Source organism: Onthophagus taurus, chromosome 6, assembly GCF_036711975.1.
Source record: "Onthophagus taurus isolate NC chromosome 6, IU_Otau_3.0, whole genome shotgun sequence".
Taxonomy (NCBI): domain Eukaryota; kingdom Metazoa; phylum Arthropoda; class Insecta; order Coleoptera; family Scarabaeidae; genus Onthophagus; species Onthophagus taurus.
Genome location: NC_091971.1, coordinates 2514015 through 2537267, shown reverse-complemented (window position 1 = coordinate 2537267; position 23253 = coordinate 2514015). Strand labels below are relative to the sequence as shown.

Here is a 23253-nt window from a genome sequence, read left to right as displayed (position 1 = left end):
CGAAGACGTCGGCCGCCATAAGTATATTCGTGATTCTGGAGTTGGGAAATAATATTGGCCGACTTTGAAGATGTCCATAAGTATTGCTCGTGACACTGGGGCGGCCGACGTCTTCGAAGTCGGCCGAAATTCTTTACCAACCCAAGTATCACGAACAATATCTATGGCGCCCGACGTTCTCAATGTGGGCCGCCCTAAATTTCACGAACAATACCCAGAACAATAATATTCTGTTGATATAAGAAATAATCTCGGCCGACTTCGAAGATGTCGGCCGCTATAAGTATTGTTCGTGATACTTGGGTTGGGAAAGAATCTCGGCCGACTTCGAAGACGTCGGCCGCCATAAGTATTATTCGTGATTCTGGAGTTGGGAAATAATATTGGCCGACTTTGAAGATGTCCATAAGTATTGCTCGTGATACTTGGAGCAATACTAATGGCGGCCGACGTCTTCGAAGTCGGCCGTCATCATTTCTTTTGATATAAGAAAAAATATAATTTTTTTTTAATGTTTAAATTTTTTAAATAAAATTAATAAATGAGTTGCATATTTTCTTCACGTCCGTAATAAACTTACCTTTTAACAGTGAAATGCAATCATTTCAACGCGACCAATAAATTTCTCAACATAATTAAAAACATAACTTGAAAAATTTTGCAAATTTGCGTACAGTCCAAAATCTCCTATTTAACAAAGGAATCTGTAAAGTATTTTGCTCTTGACATTTCTCCTCTAAGGAGGCGTACCCCCCCTGGTTGGGAAATCCTGAACAAAATTTTGAAAGGGTACAATTATGAATTAAAACAACGTGGTTTTAATACAGAAAGAAAACCGCTTTTATTCTTTTCTTCAATGATCACAAACCAACAACGTAGTGACTTTGAAATTCGCATAAATCGTATTTTTTTCACTTATTATTATTTTTTTTTACTCTGACTGGAACCGGCTTTACAATATCTAGATAACTTTGTACAACATTTACAATAATAATAATAATAATTGAAAACATCGATTATAAAGATACATATATACAATTTAAATCGGAGAATTGCGTATTTTAACTTATTTCTCGTATAAATAACATCGAACGACGTAAATGGGAACATATTTTCATTTTTTTTGGTACCTAGTATACAAAATAGATTTCGTTCTAACACAATTTTTTTTAAGAGATCACTATCTCACTAGTTCCTTTAATAATTGTATTTTCTCCAGTTTTATTTTTCCCAATTAGCATCACGACTACAATTCTTATCTACGATTCTACTTAATATTACAAATTATTTTACACGTCCCATTTAATTATAATAATAGTTTAGTTATGCATCTTTTTCATCTTTTGGTCATTATAATTTAGCGTATAATAATAAATTAATAAACATCAACAGTAATATATTATTTCTTCATTATTATTATTAAAACGTAAGTTATTATTATGATTAAGATGCTTTCGTTTCCTTTGTATATTGTTCAAAAACGATATCCAATCCGGAATTAAAAACAAACAAAAATTAAATTAAAAGAGGAAAAGATATCGTTTAAGTGCAATAAAATTAATCATTTAGATAGTTGGGAGTTTTATAATCAGTCTTCAATAAGTTTCTTTTCTTTAACGCAAAAAAAAGTAATAAATACCTAGATTTATATATTTTAATAAAACAATCGTGATGCCAAATTTTGAAGAAAAAAGTTTAAAAAAATTATAATTTACTCTAATAAAAAAACATCCAAAATAAAAAGATCAATTAATTTGTACTTAAAGCCGCAAAATTTCGCGTGAAATTTAAATTTTACAAACCAATATTAATAAAAATTAAAAAGATATTAATTAAAAGAAATCAATCGATTGCTATTAAGTGGAAGATCGAAGTTTTAAATTTACAAAAAAAAATAAAACAAAAAAAACAGCACAGCTCTGGAGTTTCAACAACGTTTAACGTAAAAACAAAACAAATAACTAAGGATCACAATTCGCTCATCGTTCATCTTCTTCTTCATTGACGACGCCTTTTTTTAAAAATTCTTTTTAATCCTGATCTTCACCATCGTAAAAACAGGACTCTGGCACTAATTGATCGCAAGCTCTCGCCTGCCAATCCCTATCTTCTTTCGCTAACCACGGATGGAATAAAATATCTTCAGAAACTAAACGCTCAGACGGTTCTTTTCTTAATAACGACCTTATTAGGCATCTCGCCCGCGATGATATGCAATCAGGTATTACAAAATGACCTTTCGTAATTTTCGCAAAGAGAACCGTATGATCTGGATCATTAAAAGGATATCTGAAACAAACAAAAAATTTTATTAAGTGGAAAGATATAATAAATTTTATTTACAAGAAAGATATTTGTAGCGTTTCGATAAGTTATTATGCAAATAAATTTAGAAAAGAGTACTTTGGAATTAGTAAATTTTATAAATACTCTTTCATTGATAAAGGTTTTTGGATAAATACTTTGAAATCACGTAGAAATTCTTATCTTGTTACTTTTTAATAATATTATTCTATTAAGAGGTGATTTCATAATGTTATTGATACTAATATGCGTAGTTGATTAATGGATTTATTAATTTTGTGAGTTTTAATTAAATATTACATTGTTTAAATTTTTATTTAAAATTTGATTATCGACAATAATAGTAAAATGATTATCAGCGCTGAAAAATTACGCAAATCACCAAATAAAAATAAATATTGGAACTAGACTTGCTTAAAATTGAGAAATGAAGAAGAAATTGTCTCCACACCAACATCCTTTTTTTTGGACAAAATAGCAATAAAAGTAAAGTTGTTTTCCCTTCAACCTGTGTCTCGCATGATATGCCTTTAAACTATTAATGTTATTTCCAGTCTCCTAACTCCAATTATAACCTGTGGGCTATGACTGCGAGCTTCAAATTGTATGTGCTGCCTTAAAAGTTAGATTTCAAGATTGAAACCATGACTCCAAGTCATAATAACAGAGTGTAGACCATAGGAGTAAACGTCAAATCAAAGCTGCATACTTTAAATTACATTTAAAGATTAAAACCATGACTTTAGACAAAAGTTATACATTCCAGACCATAATTACAGAATGGAGACCATAGCAGATCATAGCTGCAGACTTTAAATTACAGCTGATTTGAAACCAAGACTTTAGACAATAGTTGCACATTGCAGACCATAATTACAGAATGGAGACCATAGCAGATCATAGCTGCAGACTTTAAATTACAGCTGATTTGAAACCAAGACTTTAGACAATAGTTGCACATTGCAGACCATAATTGCAGGTTATAGATAGTAACTGAGTTTAATCTCGACCTATAAATAACCCTGTTAAGATAGAAAATGTTCAATCGTCAATAAATCTTTGAAATTAGTAAGACAGATTGCAGGAACTATGCTAACCATCAGAAAAGAGGTTAGGGTGGGTTCCCAAACTTAAACAATTCTCATTGGAGTCACTTGGCAGACGTTTTTGCTTCGGAAATCTATGAGCGGCCTTCTATTTTTTTGGTGCATAAAAATTTATATTACTTTTTTTAAGATAATAAAGATCTGTTGGTGTGAAGTTCATATTTATTAAAATTGAATTAGAAAAATCTACAAATTTAAACTAAAACTTTGAGCAACAAAAAGATATATTTTAAATTGCAGTCACTCTCATTTTTCGCTCTACATTAAGCGAGAGGTATAATAAAACTCGAGTTATATTTGAACGAATCTTGCATTTTATTGTAGCTAAAGTTGGACATCCGGTTTCACATAAATGGGTTGTCGCAAATAGAATGAGTAAGCTTTGATTCGAAAATAGTTATCTTAATATTTATTGGCCGTGCTTATTACATAATATATATTTAATAATCTGAGGTTATCATTAATTCTAGAATATACCAAACCGCGTCCGCAGGAATGTTTCGTTGTTCTGATTAACTTTATTTTTAAATATTTAACCAGACATTGATCTCTAGTTTTTGCCATTTCGACAAATTTGACCAGTATTTTGCTTTTATATAAAACATAAAAATAAAAAATACTAAAATTCCATTAATATTATTTTTCAAAGTAGTAGCACCTCATTTAAACTTTAAGTAACCTTCGTTTACAAACAACGCTTTTAGTTAACATTAAACAAGACTCTCTAATGAAGTTGAATGTGGTAATAAATTACAATTAGAACCAATTTTCTTGGTACCTGTACGTTTAAACATTGAAAAAGAAATCAGTAGAATTTCCATACAACATACTAAAACCGGCTAATTCTCACTGAATTTAAGTATCCCGCATAGGAAGTTCTTTTCTTCTGAGGCACCTGCCAGCACGTGTTTATTGAACAGTTTTGTTTTTACTCTTTTTTGGCCACATGTTGGCTGCCACACGGTCGTGATATAAACGAACAGGTGAATTGGGCCCTTCTTTATTTTTTTTGTTGTTGAAACTATATAGATTATAGGAGGTAAAGGTACGGGTCGACGACAGGTGCACGCACAAACCCGTTCTTTTGGTCGATGGTAGTACTACTACCCGATCTTATGATAACACGTCCGGGTAAAACGTGCGGGTTCATCTTCGAACGATTTTTAGATTTTTTTTTCAGCCTTTTTAGAAAACCCAAGCAGGTGCCGGTAAAGATAAAAAAGGGGAATTTTTTAAAAAGCGCTACCCATCATTGGACTCGGTTAATTAATGGATGGGCAGGTGCAAAAGTGAGGTAGTCAAAAGAAAATATTTTTGTATTTCTTTTTTTAAATAAATTTTACATAAATGAAATAATAAATAAACGGAAAAAACCGTTTTTGTGCCAAAAACATTTTTTTCTCACGCAATAAAATAAAACGGTGGTTTTTAAAAAACCCCCTCATCTTATTTCTTATTTCCCAAGCTATCATGCGTAACGTTCAAAACCATATGTTGGTTTTTAAGAAAAGAAATACAGGTGCATTTCACCTCGACTTAGGGGGTTAATAATTATTCCACCTCAAGTGCACATGTCGCACAAGTGTTCTTTTGCTAACGTCTTTTCACCGTTTTTCCCCGTCCAAAGGGAAGTCTTTAAAGACTTTCAAGAAAAAAAAACGTATATAGGAGTAGTTAAAAATAACCCATCTCAACCTAATTTTGTATTCATAAGCCACACGTCTTCAAGGTTAGTTAGAAAAAAACTATGGGGTGAGCAGTAGAGCGTAAGGTGTGACGGTGATTTACCCCCTTTTTAAGGATCCCCAGTAATTGGATGTGCTTACTTGGTTGAAACGCTTAAATAATTCATCTTAACGAAGCTTAAACTTAATATTAAGGGGAAAACAAATTCGATATTTACCTTCCGACTAACATGGTGTACATTATAACTCCTAAACTCCACATATCCGCCGCTTTTCCTGAATAATTCGCTCCTACTTTTAATATTTCAGGGCTAACGTACGCCGGACATCCTCTTTTATCGTGTAAGAGATCACTGTTGTCTTCTAAAACGACGGCATCTTCTAAAGATTCTAATCGTAATTGTGTCCTGAAACAAATAAAGGAAAATATTAATTTTTTTTGAATCATTTGAGGTATTTTACAAGATATACTCTACACCAGTTTTCATTTTATTTTCTTAGAAAGTTAAGTATATGAAGAAGTTATGTTTTTAAGATAATTTTATGTAATATTTGGTGAGTATCAAAAGTAAAGTAAACAGTTTTTGAGTCTATATTAAAAAGTTAATGAAAATGTCGTTACAAAAATTAATTATGACATTCTTTGCACTTCACCATTCAGATTTTTCTTTTCTTGAAGCATTTTTTTAGATCCGATTTACTTAAATGATCCTTTGTCTAACCTTTTTGTCAAGGTGCTCCCACAAATCGGGATTAGTTCTGGGGACTGCGGTGGATGATCCAAAGTATGTCCATGTCGCATGTCGGATCGCTTACTGATTTGAGTTTCCAGTTCCAAATGATTCAGCGTGATGAATAACTAACAACTCAACCTTTTGCTCGTGGCGAAACTGGAAAAAGCTCCGTTTTTATATGGTTTTCAGCTTCCAAGCTACTCAAAGAAACATGAAACAAAGAAGGGGGAGGTTGCATCATGACGTGGTCATCTAACGCAAGCTGATTTGATGACGAATTTCACACCCTCAGTTTTTTAGATGCGGATTGGACCATTCAAAACAGCGAATTCACTAATGAGTCAGTAACTGGTTAGTGACCCAACAAGTTTAGTTCCTTTTCAGTACTTGTGCGTAGATCATAGAGTTGCACTTTTAAATTGTTGAATGATTTATTCATAACCAAGTTTTCATCGTGTTTAACAGTGTCGCCATGACATTTTCTTTTAATGCAGTTATCAAGTTTTTATGATTAACCGCAACATTCCGACTTGCCTGAGATTTCGTTCGCTATTTGAACTACATTTGAAGTGGGATTTGCCTCCATTTCTCTTAACTTGGGCGTCTCTAAGCCGTTTCGATCTTCCAACGCGTTGTAAATTCTCTCCAGTACGACGTCATATTTATAGATGATTTTCTTTATCGTGCAGTGACTTCTTCCCACGATTTCTCCAATTTCGCTCAAGCATTCATCATTTTGTAGGTTTCAATAGTAGCTTGCTATGAACGCTAACATTAAATTTATTACATTCAACCACTTGCTTTGAAATCGTTATTGAGAGAAAAATGTGGGGCTTCCCCGAAATATAAAATGATGGTAATAAATGTACATAGAACATCCGGGTGTTAAAAAGCTTAGGAATATTTGAAATATTTAAATTTAAATAGAGTTTCAAAATGTTATCGGATTATCGTTATGTAAAGTTTCGAAAACGAAAAATACACAGGAAATTTTATGGGGGCTAAAAAATGAACCGTTTTTTTTATTATCTTTTTTCCTTATCTATTTGAAAAATTACTTATTTAACAGTAAAGAAAATTCTTTGTATTTACTATACAGTAATAAAATTTCTTATAAATTGTTATAACGGTTTAAAGCGGTGAAGCAGTAAAGAAAATGTAAGTTATTGTGGGTTGAAGGAGATAGAAATAGCGAAAATTGTACAGTTAGTAGAACGGCGCGGCATCGAAGCGACGCCGTCGCCGTCGTCGTCGTTTGCGCTTAGCCTTGGAACGCCGACGTCGCAGTAGACAAGTGCAGTCTGAGCGCCGGTCGCGATCAAACGTTTCCGCATTTCTCTTGCGTCTACTACTCTAGATATAGAGTGAGCGCGCAAACCCCGTTTCCGCTATAGGTCGATGCACCGTTGCACGATTTCGACCACACGATATCCGCGCCCGAGTTTACAAATAGAATCCGGATTACGAAAGATACCTGAGGGCACACTCTATAAACCACAATTATACTTTTCATTTTATAAACTTTTGACTATTAACACTTCATAATAACGAATTTTTTTCTTTGTCTAAGAGTAACACACCTTATTTTCAAATTAGTATTCAATTCACAATAGAAAAGAAGACAGAAAAAAATGTGGTCATGTTCCAAGTCGTAATCGAAGGTCGTTGACCGAAACACGAGGAGAGTTTGTTGACGGGGAGAGCGTACTTTTCGCGATAATTGGGCCGATTCGAGAATTTCTCGATTGGCACACAGTAAGGATGTCGTCAGACTCCGTCGGAGTTGCGGAGGGCCGCGGGCCAAGTTTCAAAAACCAGGCGAAACGTTTGCAAAAGGCGCAAAATAACGAGCCCGACCGTCTTTTTCCTTTCTGCGTGCAATTTTGAAACAGCCCGTAACCTGCTACGCCCGTTCAGTATTTAGGTGCGCCGGTTGCGATTTATGGAAATTTCGCTTTGTGTTTACCTTGTCTTGGCTTACGTCATCTTACGTTGAAATAAGCCGATTTTCTATACCATTACTAGGGCCACACACTATTCTATAATTAAAACATAAAGCCCCTCAATGTAATAATACTAATTGAAATAAGTTATATTTTCGAAAGGACTTATACCGGGAATTTCATTAACTTGCAATATATGAATGCAGTAATCATAGTTACGAAACTACTGTGCACTTGCAGTGTCCCACATAAAATGCAAGAATAATACTACATAAGAATATACCACAATCTAACGCAGAATAACAATTAAAACTAGAACTAACACTAGACCTAGATCTAGAAACATTCGGATTTAGCCGCACGTCTTTTAAGACGGCTTAACCCGAATGATTCTTGTTCTAGGTCTTGTGTTAGTTCTAGTTTTAGTTCAATAAAAATATACAACATAGTGATATCTTGTGCTAACTTGCGCTACCTCCCACTGTCACTAGAACAGCATAGAGCAAAACTAGAACTAACACTAGACCTAGAACTAGAAACATTCGAGTTTAGCCGCACGTCTCTCAAGACGGCTAAACCCGAATGATTCTAGTTCTAGGTCTTGTGTTAGTTCTAGTGATAGTGGTAGTGTAAAACTAGAACTAACACTAGACCTAGAATTAGAAACATTCGAGTTTAGCCGCACGTCTCTCAAGACGGCTAAACCCGAATGAGTCTAGTTCTAGGTATAGTGTTAGTTCTAGTAATACTGCTAGTGTAAAACTAGAACTAACACTAGACCTAGAACTAGAAACATTCGAGTTTAGCCGCACGTCTCTCAAGACGGCTAAACCCGAATGATTCTAGTTCTAGGTCTTGTGTTAGTTCTAGTGATAGTAGTAGTGTAAAACTAGAACTAACACTAGACCTAGAACTAGAAACATTCGAGTTTAGCCGCACGTCTCTCAAGACGGCTAAACCCGAATGATTCTAGTTCTAGGTCTTGTGTTAGTTCTAGTGATAGTGGTAGTGTAAAACTAGAACTAACACTAGACCGAGAATTAGAAACATTCGAGTTTAGCCGCACGTCTCTCAAGACGGCTAAACCCGAATGATTCTAGTTCTAGGTCTTGTGTTAGTTCTAGTGATAGTGGTAGTGTAAAACTAGAACTAACACTAGACCTAGAACTAGAAACATTCGAGTTTAGCCGCACGTCTCTCAAGACGGCTAAACCCGAATGATTCTAGTTCTAGGTCTTGTGTTAGTTCTAGTGATAGTGGTAGTGTAAAACTAGAACTAACACTAGACCTAGAACTAGAAATATTCGGATTTAGCCGCACGTCTTTCAAGGCGGCTAAACCCGAATGATTCTAGTTCTAGGTCTTGTGTTAGTTCTAGTGATAGTGCTAGTGTAAAACTAGAACCAACACTAGACCTAGAACCATTCATATTTAGCCGCACGTCTTTCAAGACGACTAAATCCGAATGATTCTAGTTCTCGTCCTAGTGTTAAGTCTTCAGATGTACAGCTAAACCCGATACTTTCTAGTTCTAGGTCTAGAGTTAATTCTAGTCTTAGTATTAGTCTAGTTTTATTTGTTATTCAGTGCTAGATTGTTATACAGGGTGTATCTGAATGACATGCCCAAACGTCAGGGGATGATTCTTTAGGCAATTTTAAGGGTACTTTGATATATGAACCATGGGCTCCCCTAAAGAGCTACACACCTTCAAAAATGGCGGAAAATTTTGGTTTAATTTTTTTTTCTCAAAAACCTTAAACGCTAGGAAAACGAAATTTGGCGAATATGTTTAACTCATAGTAGGGCACGTTTTCATCCTATTTGTACTTTCAACCTATCCTTCTAAACTACTAAACGTAACCACCCCCTTTACATTTTTGCTAAAATATTTTTATACAGATGGTAAATACATTAAAAAAAAATTTACATAGGTAGATGAAAGTATCCTAAAACTTTTTTGTCTCTCTAAAATTTTTCCAAAAACGACTAATTTTTGAGAAAAAAAATAGTAAAGCAAACACTGCTCGTTAAACAACGGGGTTGTCTATCAAAAGTTGGAATGAATTTTTAATGAAAAAATCTTAGTAGGCTTTGCAATCTTTGTCAGAAATATTTTTGACGTTTAAATGTCAGTGTTTTTCTTACTATTATTATTGTTTTTCAAATTTTTGAATAAACTTCTATCGCATTTACGCTCGTTCACTCGACGTTTCAAAATTTTAAATAAAACAATAATAATAGTAAAAAAAATCACTGACATTTAAACGTCAAACATATTTCTGACAAAGATTGCCAAGCCTGCTAAGATTTTTTCTTTAAAAATTCATTCCAACTTTCGATTAACAACGCTACAGCTTAACAATTAGTGTTTGCTTAATTAATTTTTTTCTCAGAAACTATTAACTTTTCGAAGAACATCAGAGAGGCAAAAAAGTTTTAGAATATTTTCGTCTATCTAAATAAAATATTTCCAATGTATTTATCACCGTCATAAAAAAGATCTAGACAAAAATTGAACGATGTTTAGTAACTTAGAAGGGAAGATTGAAAGTACAAATAGGCTCGAAACATGCCCTATTATAAGCTAAACATATTTCCCAAATTTCATTTTCTTGGTATTAATGGTTTTAAAAAATAAACCAAAATTTTTCGCCATTTTTGAAGGGGCGTAGCTCCGCAGGGGAGTCGAAATCGCTGATAGTTTATACAAGAAAGTACCCTTAAAATTGCCTAAAGAATCACCCCCTGAAGTTTGGGCACGTCATTCAGATACACCCTGTATATTTTTATTAAGCAATAATATATCGTTCTTTTACTATAACGTCAAATTATATTGACGTGTTGCATTTTATATAAGACAAAGTAAGCAGGTGCACCCTAGTTTCTATGAAAATACATTTTTGTATATTACATTTTAAATGAAATTCACTGTATATGTATATGTGCAACAGGTTGGCGTAACCCTTCAGGTTGATTAAATAAGTTGGAGGTCGTTTTTGTATAACCAATAAATGTCAGAAAGGTTTCGTAACTAAAATAGAATAAAGTTGTTATAAAGAACATGATGGATACAAAGGAAAATTTAAGTATTTTGAAGAAAAAAAGAATGTGTATACTTTCGCCGCTCAATTAACACAGTGTGTGGACGAACGCGAACGCTGGAGGGTTTCGTAAAAATAAGGTTCGTCCCAAATGTTGCAAAACAGAGAGTTCCGGGTGCTATGGCCGGGCCACTGAACTCTTACGGGGTCTGCAGCGGTCAATAACAAGGAGAAAGCACCCAACCAGTTCGCGATTTTGTTCGCGAAACGAAAGTCGCAATAGAGAAATTTTTCAATTTGCGTAATTCCAATCGAATCGTGTTGTTGGAATCTTACACCTCTCACTGCAGTAACCTTTTTTCTAAAACCTAAAACTTAAACCCAATTTAATTAAGCTTAAATTTCGATTTATCTCCATAGGAGTGCAATACGGTGTTCTTGTTATTGATTTCCGGGTGACATTTTGTGAGATGTAGCAAAATTTCATCAGCCCAGGACATTTCCCAACGTAGCCCGCGGGAGATGTTCGGAGAAAGGATATTAGGAAAGGCGATTTCGAAACTCTCTCGGGTTTCTGTGTGTGTATATATATGCGGTGCTGTGTAAGCGCGTGTGTCGGCTTTAGCTTTTGCAATGCGTCCAAAATAGAGAGACTGCTGCGCCCGCGGCTCTCTCTAAATATATAAGGATCGTTAAACGGGCGATTCTGCGAACGCGGTTTGCGAAATTCCGAATTGAAAACGCGACACCGCTACATGCTTTTGTAACACCTCAATTTTGTAATAACACAAAACGTGTTTTCCTAATTTTCTTTTATCCTTTGTAAATCAAATTAAAAAAAATTTGATTTTGAACTTCCCGACTTGAAAAGTAATCATACAGAAGGTCTTCCTGTCTCCTCCCTTGTATACCTGAGATCGTGTCAGAAAATTAAAGTTCGAAAGCCAGATTTAGTCGATAATTGCCCGCTTTGTCCGTCTGTCCTGTGGGGAGCATATGTTTCCTGTTGCCTCATCTGCCCCCAATGGATCCGTAGGTGTTTGGTGGACGGAAGGAGAAGAAGAGAAAAGGGTCGAAACGCCATCTGCCATATACCCAAAGGCAGCGACATCCTACTACCTGGACTGCTTTATCCTATACGGATCTCTTTCACAACAACGGAACGTCGAGTCTGTTCTCCTTTTTATATTTTTTTCCAGCCATTTTATTTTTAAGAACGCCGGCTTCCTCGCGTGACGTACCTTCGATAATTTTTTTTATTCTTCTTCTGTTGTGTTCGTTGCTTTTTTTTCAAAGTAACCGAAGACATCTGCCACGCGCCCCGATACACGATCTCTCGAGTTGAAGAACCTCGTCAATTAAACCAATTTAGTATCGAATTTCGTCATTATTACGATCCCCATATTACCAGGGGCCATGAGATACAAAATTTTCGATGGGAAACTATAAACAGCATTGTGTTATACGCCGTTGAATTTGTCGATTTCGAAACGCCTATACACTATTAAAGTAATCGTTTTTAATATCGGTGTAACCTTTGACGGACCTTGAGCGGTTATGACGCGTTACGTAAGTGTGTGCGCGAAACCTTGCGTCGCAAAAACCTTCTAACTAATTGTAAGCAAAAATATGGAACGCATTCAGGTGAAATATCAAACAAAAAATCTTTGCTAACAAAAACAAGCGTTTTTCAAAAATACTAAACACAATCACCGCTATGTTATTTATCTACTTACTCCACTATTGTTATCTATTTTTCAAATGATTACAAACAAACGTTTACGAAACATAAAACAATGCTTTTATGACGTGTCTCTGAAATGATATTGTATTGATAAAAAGAAATTTTTATATTTCGAGGATTTTTAGACGGCTTATCGATACACTTTTCAACCCAAATAGGTTTGAAATTTTATGGTAATTTATTATAAAAAGTCTTGTTGGTATGTATTTAACATGCCAACACCTCACCCAAGACAGTATGAGGTCAGCCCAGTTGTTATCAATATTGTTAAGTGTAAGTACGTCGTTTCTATTTATAATATACATAAGAACTTAACAATGCAAACAATTGTCCTCATTATGTTTAAATTAAAAAAGAGCAGTTTTTATTAATTATTACGTCTAGCTACAAAAAATACAAAACACATTGGACGAATCCGGGATAGAAAGAAAATTGAGCAACCTCACGGACAAACGGAGAAAGTGTAATAACTGTAATATGGCTTATTTAAACATCAATTACTATGTTGATAAATTCAGAAAGTACATGTATAATTTTTTATGGTAAAAAAAGGTTTGCAATATTGAAACAGCGAACTGAATCGTGAATAGTGTGCATGGAATTAAGGTTGGTGCATAAATTGCTCTAATGAAATAAAAATTTCATTATAAAAATGTGTCCCAATAATCATACCATACTATTATTAAGCTTTACAACTTCCAGAAAGGATGAGCGCAGTGAATTCGTGATGTCAACGAACTTTTTGATGAAGGAGCAATCAGCGAATGCCGGAACATGACGGATTGAAATACTGCAACCTTAGCTTAAAAAATAAACCAGAGAGAGATCGAATTTTGAAGACAATCGTGGATAACTACGAAACCTTGACAACCCGAATTTCATTTTCATTTTTCTTGTTATTGCTGAAATGAAGACGATGAGCATTAACAATGGTAGCAGACTCTAGGCAAAAATGGCAAATTGCAAATTAACATCAACAGTGTTATCTAGATATAAAATAATAGCAATAGTAAAAATCCAATTCATTTTTCGCCATTTCGACAATGCGCCTTCGAATGTTTAAATTTATGGAGATTAGAAAAACTTCTTTTCCTTGAGTCGTCTTATTATTTAAAACACTCCAGATAATGCATCAACTTTATAGATTAAAATTTTTTCTAAACTATATTATTTTAGCTATGAAATTTAAGTTTGAGTATTGTCCAAAAAGAGTGCAGCTTGGGTTGGGTTCTTTATTTGAAGGCTGTCAGGGGTTCGCTTTGTTTCGTACTGTGAAAGTGTATCGATTATTTGGGTGTCCATTTTATGGGTGTGATGTTAGTCTTCACACTTCCTTTTCCTATTTGGTGTAGTAAACGACTGGGAACAAAGATATTAAGAAATATATTAAGGTCACATTTAACTGTACCAGATGTAATTGATACCTAATATGGAATTTCAATGCTTCTAGAAAACAACGAATGCGATCAAATTAAAAAAAAATCTTGAGAATGCAATGTCAGAAAATTCGCATTTTGTCTAATCGTGATGGATACATTTTTGGTTACTAACTTTTTTTAACAAAAAAAAGGAAAGAAATAGTGAAATCGTATAAATAAGTAAATATTTTAAAATACTACATTTCCTTTATTTGTTCAGATGCCTTTTTATGAAAAACAGATGCACAGATGGAAAAACGAGATTATTATCACCTCTTTCCACCGGCTTTTAAACAAATATTTGGAATAATTTTATTTTTGGATATGTATTACAGAAGATTTTTCGATTCATTGACTTTTAATACGTAACGTTAATAATTAGGTAATAAAGTGTGTCTTAAAATTTTTAATACCAGAGATTACAAAGAAAAGCTGATAAGAAAGTTTATTAACCTAAAATCTAGATTAATTTTATAGAAAAAAAAGTTACAAAATCGTTTATCATTTTTTCTTTTGTGTTTTTTTAGAACTAGACAATACATTCTAAGCGATAAGAAGAAAAAAAATTATCAATGAAGTTATTTTTTCTTAGAATCAATTTTATTATCAAATTTAACATTTAAAAATTGTTTTAAGCATTCTTTAACAATCATAAATACTAATAAAAACAACCTTGAGTACGCTAAATTAGTCTTTACTCTTTACTAATAGACCTCCCGTTTAGCTTAATTGCGGATACAACGGGTACAACTGTGAATGGATAAGCAGGCGGTGAGCTGACCTCTTGACGTCATCCGGAGGACGTAATCGCTAGAATCGGAAATGGTCCTTTTCGGAAAAAAAGGGGAGCCGACACAATGGCTGCGGTTTCCGGTCTCCGATATCCTGTTCGCGTCTATTTAGTAGATTCAATAGCAACAACCCACACGTTTCAAGTTGAACGCAATTGTGTCCTTTTTCGGCGGACCCCGAAGCGGGGGCATCATATCCTGCGTCCTGTATACGCTCTTCCGTTCACAGGGACAGAGAAAAACGTGACGAAACGACACATGTTTGCGCACGTCATCGCAATCACCATTGTTTTTGCCAGTCTTGCGCACCAAGCGCCCGACACAACTATCGATTTACGTTCCGAAATCCTTTGTTTCGAAATTACTCTTTGTCCTATTTTATCCAATTCAGTAAAATTTTGATAAATCATAGATTTTTTTTTGTAGTAGTATTGTTGATTATTTAACTTTGAAGTAGGGTTTAAAGAGGAAGTGGTTTCGAAATGAAATTAAATTCATGGTAAAAAAATTAGTTGAGTCATGTAACACAATAGGGGGGAAAAACGAGATCGTTAGGAATTTTCGGGTACAATTTGGATGGATAGAGAGAAGCGTGACAACAAGTGGTTTCGTCATTTTTATCGGGGGCCCAAAAAAAATGGTGTTGAAAATCTCGTATACAGACAGCGGCAAACAGTATTGGGTAAATACTGATATCTCTTTGACTTATCGTGTGCGAGGTTGCTTCATTGCGTGCTCTCTGTATAAGTCTCGATAGGGAGGGTCGAATGTGATTTTATGAAACAATGCGAGAGAGATAAATCCAAAGACCCTGAACGAAGTTTATGTAGCAATTATTTCGATTTGTACAGGTGTAAAAAGAAATTGCGATTAAAAAAAAATGTTGACTAAATACTAACATTGCTTAAATAAGAATAAAATTAAAAATGAGCCGACTAAACATAACGTTACGTTTACAGCGACGAGCAAACATTTTGCACAATTCGGACACATCAACCACGATGATGAAATGGCATCGTTACAAAAGTTAAAGCAATCCGGTTAAACATATAGAAACCCGTCGGTTGTTGCTGTAGGAGTGGCGCGCGTATTATGGTGTGTGTAGAGTCGGTGTGGTGGTGGCGCAATCGGGCGCTGCAACGCGGCAGAAAAAAAAATTCGAAAAGAATCCGACTTGCAACAGATAAGATTACGCAATTTTCTTACGGCGTAACAACAATTCCAAAACAAAAGTAATCTCAACAAATTACTTATTTGGATTATTCACTTCGATCTAATATAAAACAGGAATTTCCCGGTTTTTCATTCATACAATTTTACGTAGAAACCCAACACCCGAATCGCGTGATTAAACCCACGTCTGACGCATACATCCGTTTAAATTGCTCAATTACAAACGTCTAATCTTAATCAACGCGCTATCAGAACCTTACTACACGATTTATTTTTTTATAAACACTAATGTAATAGCTTTTTTTGTTACTATTTATAAATTAAATTTTGTAATACTTTTATCAAAATAATAATTCATTTTGACGCAAATTGTTTCAAAGAGGATCTTAAAATTTATTTTGAAATCAAAAAAGTTGCCAAATTTTTTCCAAATCTATAGAGGAGATTCAAAAGGTGTTGAAATAACAAATTGAATAATGGTTGCAGTGCAAACCAAAGTTGATGCAACGTGCCTTGCATTTCGAAATCGGTGTGTGCGCGCCGCGTCGATGACGCAAGCAAAGTGGTGATAAACAAAGCTATTAAAAGCAATTAAGAAGCGTCAGGTTTTCCTGCTCCCTCTAGACTCTAGACAACTTGCGTCTGGATGGACATAATCTCCAATTAAAAGAATTCAGCAAAAACCCCCCAAAAAAAGTCAATTTAGAACATCTTAGTTTTAATAGTTTTCTGCGCACCTTCTAACCTCCTGGAAATAAGGCCAAGACTACGAAATGCAGCTTTGTGTTGCCACGCAAAGTAGGTTAAGGTCCGGGTAACGTAACCAACGGAGACAGAATATAGTAAACGGTACGATAAACAAGGACGAAGAGTGCGTGGGATTGGCGAAATTCGAGAGAGGTTGCGCGAAGATTTAACCTCGATATTTCAAACGACAGCGAAAAAAATTAATTATTATTATTACCCAAAAAATTAAAATATAAACTTTAATACTAATAAAATAAAAATATTTAAAAACTATCTATTTCAAATTTCAAGGTAAAGTAACAAAAAAAAATCCATGTAAATGAATATGTGAAGTTTTGCGTTTCTGGCTCGAACCTCATCGACCTTCGCAGGGACCTTCTCGTTCTAAGGTTACAACGCGGCCGCTAATAGAAATAACTAAAATCTCGGTTACAACTTGGAAAAAGGAATCGAAATAAAAAAAAATCGGTTTTTGTCACCTGAACTAGTTCAAGTGTTTCGTGTCACCTACGCGAGTATGAAAGACATTTTCCAGGTGTCCACCCGATATAACAAAAGATTCTTTTGATAAGTTGACGGTAGGGAACATCTGCAAGAACCATTCTTTCATTCATTCATCGATTTTAAATGGCCAGGTGTTGTTTTGAGCGAAAAAATTTATTTTTACAATTCTCGTGTTTTGTTCTCAATCGGAAAGTTATCGTTGCACTAACCTATGACAAGAAGAGATAAGATTCATAACGCAATCACGTTGAGAAATTCTCATATTGATTCTTTCTTATACATATAGTGAGTATATACATTTTAAAAGAGAGTTTGGATTTGATAAAAACATCAACATGGACATTTTGATTATTGTTGAATGGATGCTTTTACTGTTACCACATTTTTTGGCATTCTCATCGTCGAAGAGTTGCCAGATTTTCTTTTTTAGATGCCAATAAAGATGTTGGATAGATAAATATCCAACATAACAATTTGAAAAATAACACTGGGATATTTTGGTTTTTATTTTTTGGTAATTAGGATTTGTTGTAAATTTTTGGTGAAATTGGTTATTTTTTATGAATTCAGCATTTGTATCAAACGATTTTCTGGTAAATATGATTGTGTATTCGGCGCCGTCCCAACAAAGTAAACATTATCTGATCTGGTAGGAGTTTTCGAATGTTATTGTAGCTATATTTGTAGAATTTGCTCGATTTTCCAGGAAACCCAAAAAGCTTTCATCACGTCGGCGTCGTATTCAAATAGGCATTTACATAAATTTTAAACCAATATTTTAGCGCTTGAAGTTTGTTTGTGGTTATATAACTGTTTGATGCAGATTTAAAAATCCTACCTAAGTAAAAAAGTGACTATTTTGGCGTTTATGTCGTTTTGGCTTGAAAGCAACGGTATGCACCGATGACATTATTGATATTAAGGTTTCAACTTGTAATTCGTAACTCTGTCTTGGAGTGTTCTGACTGAAAACAATTTCTCCAATACATGATTTGGGTTGAATTCTATTCCGTCTACGAGGTTTCAGTTTTTCATGGCATAAAGTGAATACAATTACCACGTCAGTCAAAACATACTCTCATGTTAAGGTTATCTGCTTTGCGGGTTGATGTAGCGATGTGTCCCCAAAAACTGAAAGGGTCAGCAGCTTGGAATGACGTAAGAGTATCCAGCAGCAAAAAAAGCTGCAGAGAATAAACATTATAGACGCAGTTTGCTAGAGATCGAAGTCTTAACCTAGCCTTGGGTTGGGTTGGTCAGTTATTCTCATACCATTAATAATTTGCAGTAGAGTTCTTGAGATAAGTGATCGAAAAGTTGACTTTGAAGACTTGCCTTGGTTAATTTTCGGTTAATTTTAAAGAATATAATTACATGAACTTTATGGACTATCTTTGAAGAGCTAACTACAGGCACAAGGATGTTCCAGTAAGACTGTTGAAGCTATAGAGAAGTATTATTACTGTGAATATGAGGTCTTTAATAGATAGATTCTTTATACAAGTTACGTACCAGATACCAGATGAATTATCTCATGTGATATTTGTGCCAAAATATATTATCAATGAGAAGAGACTGAAACTGGTAAAACCAAAAACTTGAATTAATTCCCACTTTTACCATCTTCTTGATAAACTATCTAGGAGACAGTTGCCATGGTTACGGTGATTTTAAACGCTCTTATTGGCTAAGAGCTAGATTTATCTATCGGATAAATTTATCAAGAGGTGGTAAGAATGGGCTTAAGAGCGTTTAAAGACAGTTTAAGAAAGTTCTAGCTTATCTAATGCCTATATTTGTGGAGATATCCGAATGAAAAAAAGTTGTGACAGAGTTGCTTTGGGATTAGGTCTGCTATGTGGATATCAAGTTTTAATTAAAATGAAACCAAAGGGAGTTCCTTTGGTTCTACAGTTTGGTTAAGGAATTTCTTTGGTGTTAAATTAGGTTGTTGTGAAGATGGTATGCCTTAATTGATTTAATTAGTGATTGCCAAACTTTGACCATAACCCAAAAACATCCTAAAGATCCTAAATCCACCATGTATAAATAGACTTTTTAAAGTTTTGAATTTTTGATGTCATTATTTATATAGAACAAACATTTTTTACTCAATTAATCGCAACTTTATAATGTAAACTTTATTAATCCATTGTTTGAGTTGCAATTAAAATTTCCTTGATTCAATATTGGAAAAGATTGCAACATAAAAACCGTGACGTGTACGCATTATTCCATTGACGTCAAGTTTACATGATGATATGGTGATTACCATGATAGGATACCATGACGGTCATAATTAGATGCTTAGTTTTAATGCGTTTTAAACAAGCTTTTTATGAATTAGCAACAATCGTTTACGAGAAATACGATGAATAATAAAAATGAATAATACCATTAATATAGAAATAATTCATGGTGTATGTATATCATGTGTAAAACGGGGATAAAATTGCGTCAGAATGAACAAAAATAGCATGAACTTACCTCTCGGGATCCGTGAATACAAATTTCCTAAGCTTTAAGTCGCGCAACACTATTCCGTTTTCGTGGCATACTTGCACGGTTTCCACGATTTGCTTAAACAGTCTTTTTGCTTCCGATTCGCGTAGTCTTTTCCTCGAGCGAACATACGAGTGTAAATCGCCGTATGTTCGTGGAAAAAATAGGTACAGGTGTTTATCTTGAACTATAACTTCGTGAAGAGATGCTATTCGGGAGTTTGAATCTAAACGGTAGTGAGCACCTACCATTGAATAATTCGTATGAGGAACAACCTAAAAAGAATTAAAAAAAAAATTATTAAATTTGGAATGTTACACAAAACTATTTGGTGCGAATTGTATATATTGAGACCTTGACAAAGTCGTAGTTATTTTTGATCACGAGCGCTACGGGAAACGAACGTCGTTGAATGACGTCGTCTTTAGGATATTGAGGAGACATTTAAAATTGCACCACGTGGATAAAGGCGAAAAGAGAAGGAGGATAAGCGGAGAATATGTTAATTTGATTTAATAAAAATAGTGTTGGTGAGAATAATAGGGTGAGTGGTTTTCTCACGAAATAAAACTAGTTGGAGGAGATGCTGTATGTGAGTGTGTATAGAAAGAGTTAGGGTTAGGGTGGGTCACTATCGCCCGCGGCTGAGAAGAATGCGTCCTCGCGACGAGTTTTAAAACTCGAAAGTTGGGTTCTTGATTTTTTCGTTTATTTGCGACGACGTCAACTTGACCTCCGCGACGAGGCCGCACCGCCCCGCGCTTAAAAGAGAACCAAAGACGACGCTTACCTTACAAACGTACTCCTCCTTCGTCCGAATATCGACGCACTTGTACATTGAGCTTCCCTCCACAGTGTCCAGAAGCACATACTTATTCCCTATTATCGTATAAGAAGAGCTAACACTGTCCTCCACCAAATAGTCACAAGCTAATTTCGGCACATCTCTATCCGATATTACGCGATGGATCAAACACTCGACATCCTTTGGGGGTGTTTTAGGCCCCCGATGTTTAGAAAAAATATCCCCGATGTTTGTCACATAAGATTTCGAAATCAGGTCCACTTTTTTAACATCCCTCGACGTTTGTTGCGGCGAAAACAATTCTGGCATTAAATTTTGCATCTTCACTGATTTATTAGGATCCCCAAAAATGAACACAATCGATAATTTTGTTTCGAGTACAAAACCACTTTTGACTTAAAAATTCTATATTTAATGTAATCCCTGAGAGATGAAGAAGAAAACACTTAATTGTTTAAGAAATTAATACTTTGCGGATTGAACCACTTTCGCGTAATAATTATAAAGAGTCAAATAAAAAAATATATATATAATATTTAGCGTTTTATCGAACGAGCGGACTCAACGACGCAGACTCAACGCCATCGCAGCCAAGTGCACACTGTCATCGAGAATGTCTAGTTCTACGTTTTGAAATGGACGCCAAAACGTGGAGGGGCCTTTTGGCGCAAGCGCGATCGATACCGACGCAAACTCAGTACTAAGAACTCCCTTTTTGGTTTAAGGGATGCTACAAAAGCTTCAAGGTGAAATTTTACCTGACATCTGCCGCCTACAATCCACCACACCAAGCTTCGAAGCCACCCCTAAGATTTTTTTATCCATATAAAACCATCTCAACAATAGTCTTTGCAGCACCAGCTGCTTATAATTTTTTTTTCCTACTCAATCTCTTCTTTTCCTTGGATACATCTGCCCTCTTTTTTGAATAGTAAACAAACTTTATATCTCACATAGAAATTTTCGAAAAAGGTGCGTGTGCATGGATGGAAATACGGTTTGGAGATTACTTTTTTATCTTATTTTTTTGGGTTGATGTTGTTTTCTTTTCGTTTTCGTTTCGTAAAAGATTTTTATTTGTTTATTGATATTTTTTGTTTGGTGGTTATGAAAAAAATTAATGATAACTGTCACGTAATCCTGTTTTGGAAACAAAGTGACTCATTTTTTTCTTGTTATTATTAATAAGATAAACATTTTTTACCGAATTGTTCTATTATCAAAAATATGTTTATCATAACAAATTTTCTAGGATACTTATTGGCATTTTAATATTAATGTTTTTTTAGTTCAAACAACGTTTAAGATTAAAATATTTTTTCACTTGTTTGTTATTACACCTCTCCCATTCAATTTCTACCTAGGATTTAGGAATCAGAGTACGTTTGTTCATCAGCACAAAGTAAAATAAGAGCAAAATAAAAGCAACTCGTATTGTTGATCTAAAAAAGCGTAATTTGTAGGTTTAGAAATCTGATTAAATAGGAATCGAAAATACTAACTCAGGTTGTTTTGGGTTCTGTTCATTGATGAAGCTGTAAACAAGTATGAGAAGAATTTCGCCTCAAGTTAAGCAGCATAGGGGATAGGTTGTTACCCATACCTTGATTTCCTGGAAAATCGGTCTCCTGCGGTAAATCGGAGACTCGTTTATGCAGGATGCAGCTCCACCGCACTTTTTACTTGATATTAGGGAACATCTAACTTCCTGGAAGATGGATTGGTTAAGGGGGTTCCATTGCGTAGCCTCCACGACCTCCAAATTTGAATCCCGTAGACTTTTGTATATGCCCTATAAATGTTTAAAAGCAAAAACTAAGTTTTAATGTTTGGTATTTTTTCTTTACGTATTATGTACAATACTGCCGTTTCTTGCAGGAACCTCAATTAATCGTTATGCTGGTACAACAATGCCTAACATATCTTATGATAACGTTCAAATCATTATATAAAGATTATATCAGTTTAGAAATATTGGTTAAAATGTGTCAAACTGATTTTCAACATAACCTCAAAACCGCAAACACCATTGTTTACCGTTAAAATATAATTATTCCAAGTTTTCAAACATTTTAATAGTTAACACATATTTCAACTCACATTATTATAGCTGTTTCTTTAACTTTTCGAGACTTATTTATTCTTTTACCGCTATTTTTTTGTTAGAAAGAAATTTTTATATAAAGTCCGTTCCACCAACATTGATCAAATGTCACACAATGACATTTCATTGTAAATAATTCTGCGTGATTAATTTCCAATTTATTAATATAATTTTGTCACATGGATAAGAATAAAATATATTGATTGAGCCAAATTGAAATAAATTAGGAATAAATCATAGGAATTTCAATTTTAACGTTAAACGTCAAAAACATATTCAAGGTTATGTTTCTTGTCAAACTATTACAGTTATCTGTAAATGATAGATAATTCTCAAACATTAAATTTATGTAGCAGTATAATTAATACACAATAAACTTTAACAAATACAACTAACTTTTCTAAATTAAAAATACTATTCCCAAAAAAATTATAGATACTCCCCATAAACATAAAATTTCAAGGTAATAATTACCTCATCAGTTTCAACATTTTGCAACAACATACGTTCGCTCAAAACTCGCACTCCTTATTTCGTTTTTTTTTCTTTCAGAGTTGTTCTTACAAAACTCTTTGCCTCATCAGTTGCCCCATCGAAATCCCCCTTCCTTCCCATTCACTCTTTTCCATTCTCAATTATTTATATACAG

The 23253-nt window shown here is 34.3% G+C and overlaps 1 protein-coding gene across 2 annotated transcripts; it reads right to left on the bottom strand.

Annotated features, from left to right (window-relative positions):
- Positions 1–816: 816 nt before the first annotated feature.
- Positions 817–21097, bottom strand: LOC111424737 (tribbles pseudokinase 2). Of its 2 annotated transcripts, none has more exons than XM_023058390.2 (4): positions 20486–21097; positions 19681–19970; positions 5314–5502; positions 817–2289 (listed from the first exon to the last, which is right to left on the bottom strand). In XM_023058390.2, the coding sequence occupies exons 1-4, from the start codon at positions 20819–20821 to the stop codon at positions 2031–2033; spliced, it is 1074 nt and encodes a 357-aa protein (XP_022914158.2). In that variant the 5' UTR covers positions 20822–21097; the 3' UTR covers positions 817–2030. The 2 variants fall into 2 exon arrangements, with proteins under 2 accessions (XP_022914158.2, XP_071052441.1); XM_071196340.1 differs by lacking the exon at positions 20486–21097 and adding an exon at positions 20050–20347.
- Between the last annotated feature and the right edge of the window lie 2156 nt (positions 21098–23253).